We start from the raw sequence: 2,761 nt of genomic DNA, 5'->3' as shown, positions 1-2,761 counted from the left end.
GAGTTTCGACAGTTGTGTAATAACTTGGAAAACAGAGAACACTTCAGATTTATCAGTGAGCAGGAAAACCCAGTGACATAGGTGTGATCATCTATAACATGACAAATACCGTTTTTCCCGTGGAAGTAGTAACGTGAGGGACCCATACATCACTATGAACAAGAGAAAAAGGACTCGAGGGTTTATAAGGTCGAGAATGGAGAAGAAAACAGGATGTTGCTTGCACGAATACAAACATCACAATTAAATAAAGTACTAGCATTACGAAATAAATATTCATATTATTGAAAATTCGGATGTCCGGAGCGAAAATGCCATAACATAACATCATTTTCAGAAACAGAAGAAATTAAACATAAACCCCGATTGTGATCATTCTAGAGGAAGCCTCGTCAGATAAGGAATAGAGTCTCCTATCGTGCCGGACAATGCCAATCGCATCCCGATTTCAGATCTGAATAAACTGAATCAGGTGAGAAAATCGCCTTACACCTTAAATCTCTTGTAGTTACTGACAGATAACAGATTATATGATATTTAAGCACATGTAAGGTATCACGTAGAATATAAACCATGAATACGGGAGATATTCCTTTTCCTACAACAGGGGCAAAAGACCCGTTGCAATTCGAATCGCTCTCATACCTAGCACTCGGACTATATGACAAATAACTTTGAGGAACTCGTAAGATGATCAGAGCCCCTGAATCCACAATCCATGTTTCTTACCATTCATACTAATTAGGCCAAAAGAAGGAAAATTACCTGATTGTGCAATTGCACCTCACCCCAACTGTACTTGAGCTGTGTTTACCGTCACCAGGAGACTTCTTCTGAGTTTGGTCATCTACTGAATCACTTGCCAGGGCACGACTAGTATTAGATTTTCATAAGACTGTCGTCGCCTGCTATTTGGGGGCTTCCGTGTAATTTCCAACATTGATCATTCGTATGCCAAAGCTTTTTACAATGTTCTACAAACGGGAGGTGGTTTCTTATCACCATCAGTACTGGATGGCTTGGCAACGAAAGCGGCTGCATCAGTAGTTGAGTGGTATTATTCATGGCACACGACCGATCTTCCAGCCGTATTTCAGAACAGACTTCTCGAAGTGAAGGAATCGGGTGCTGGCCCAAGATCCGACTACGAACTCAGGTAGGGCATCTTGAAAACATTCCTTTACTGCTGCTCGGATTGCCGTTCTCATGTCAAAACTTGAAAACCCATCAACAGAGGAGGATTTGGTTGATTCTTTTCCATAACGGCTAGGTTTTCGTCGCCGAGCTCTGATACCATGTTAAAAAGAGAATAGGGAAGAGAAAAACAACAGGATTACGTGGAAACCCTAGTGCAAGAAGAAAAACCACGATATAAAGTCTTTTCTTATTTTTTTTTAAAACTGATCCACTAAACACACAGGGACTCACTGTATAAATAGACAGTAGGTAACCTTAGGGGTCTTACACAATTACATAAATGCCCCTAGGTTAAAAACCCTATTTTCAACCGTTCACATTTAAACTTCACTATTTTTCCTTAATTATATGTGTGGACCTCTATTTCTACACATATCAGAGAACTCCAAATGGGGTTTTGCCTGTAGATTGTAAGGAATGATGTTATTGAATCCGTGGAAAAAAGTGAGCAACTTTCTCGTTCAGAAATTTATTGTTGTTGTGCATGCTCCTATACTCTTTGAAGTTTATAGTTTATGGCATGGAACTCTATAGGAGCTTGACTGTGTGTACTTCATTGTCAGAGATGAATACAAGGAATTTGAAAAGTTGATCCAAGAAGATTTGCAGGAGGTGGATGATCGTTTGGAAGAAGAGGAGGTAATACCCAACTTATATCCTATTATCTGCCAATAAGTTGATTCATGTATTGGCTCAGACTTATTATACATTTTGTTGCTTTATGTACTACAGATTGATGCTGCCGAAATGATAGAGGAGGCTGAAACCTTAGAACAGAAGTAAGTGAATCACGATAAATTGCGTGTCTTGTTCTTCTAATCTTCCTTCCTGATTGCACCAAACTTTTTCTGCTGACAGGGCCTACAGGGAGAGAGTAGAACTGTTGAAGAGGAAGAAAATGGAGTTAAAGACCAAAAAATCAGAACAGAGTAGAGCCAAGCCCCAAATTCCTGCTAAAGAGTCTCAACTTGATGACTCTTTGAGTGATGATGATAGTGACAGTGACACAAATTATACAGTAGATTGGAGAGCTCAACACTTGTGATAATAAGTCATTCTAGAGTTTTGATATCCTATAAGATGGGACAAAGAAAATAGAAAGAAGGTTGTGAATTATGTGATAATGTAGATATTAATTTGCTGTTCAACCACATATTGTAGCTTGGAACGAGTTATCAATTCATGTTTCCTAATGAAGTAAGGCTTAAAGCTGACAAATTTTAAGAGATGTTTTGGGATTCTTGAGAGTGGCCCATCAATGGTATGAGTTTGCATTGCCTTCTTTTGGTACTTAAGAGTTATATGGAGAGTACTTGTTTTAGTTATCCCCATGTCTCTTAATAAGTTATTATTATTGTTTTTAGTACAACCCAACAATTGAAGGGAGATTCTTGACTAGTACTTTGTCTTTAACTACTTGAACTATGCATGAGATGGCAGTTAAATGTGTCGTTTTCGACTTTTTGAGGTGTGTACTTGTGTTGGAGTTGTATTAGTACAAGAAGTTTTTAATGCTTTTAATGTATTATTTCAGCGTCAGAAGGGCATTAGCACAACACCTTTG

The 2,761-nt window shown here is 38.4% G+C and overlaps 1 protein-coding gene across 2 annotated transcripts in view; it reads left to right on the top strand.

Moving 5' to 3' along the window:
- The window catches only part of LOC120072781 (zinc finger protein 830), a 20,958-nt gene extending 18,466 nt beyond the window's left edge, over positions 1-2,492 (top strand). For both annotated transcript variants that reach the window (XM_039025284.1, XM_039025276.1), the window contains 3 exons: positions 1,761-1,836; positions 1,930-1,976; positions 2,056-2,492. In XM_039025284.1, the coding sequence (XP_038881212.1) occupies positions 1,761-1,836; positions 1,930-1,976; positions 2,056-2,242 (310 nt within the window). In that variant the 3' untranslated portion in view covers positions 2,243-2,492. The remainder of the gene's footprint in view (positions 1-1,760; positions 1,837-1,929; positions 1,977-2,055) is intronic.
- Positions 2,493-2,761: the final 269 nt, after the last annotated feature.

This window comes from Benincasa hispida, chromosome 1 (genome assembly GCF_009727055.1).
Source record: "Benincasa hispida cultivar B227 chromosome 1, ASM972705v1, whole genome shotgun sequence".
NCBI lineage: Eukaryota > Viridiplantae > Streptophyta > Magnoliopsida > Cucurbitales > Cucurbitaceae > Benincasa > Benincasa hispida.
This window is presented reverse-complemented; position numbering and strand designations above follow the sequence as displayed.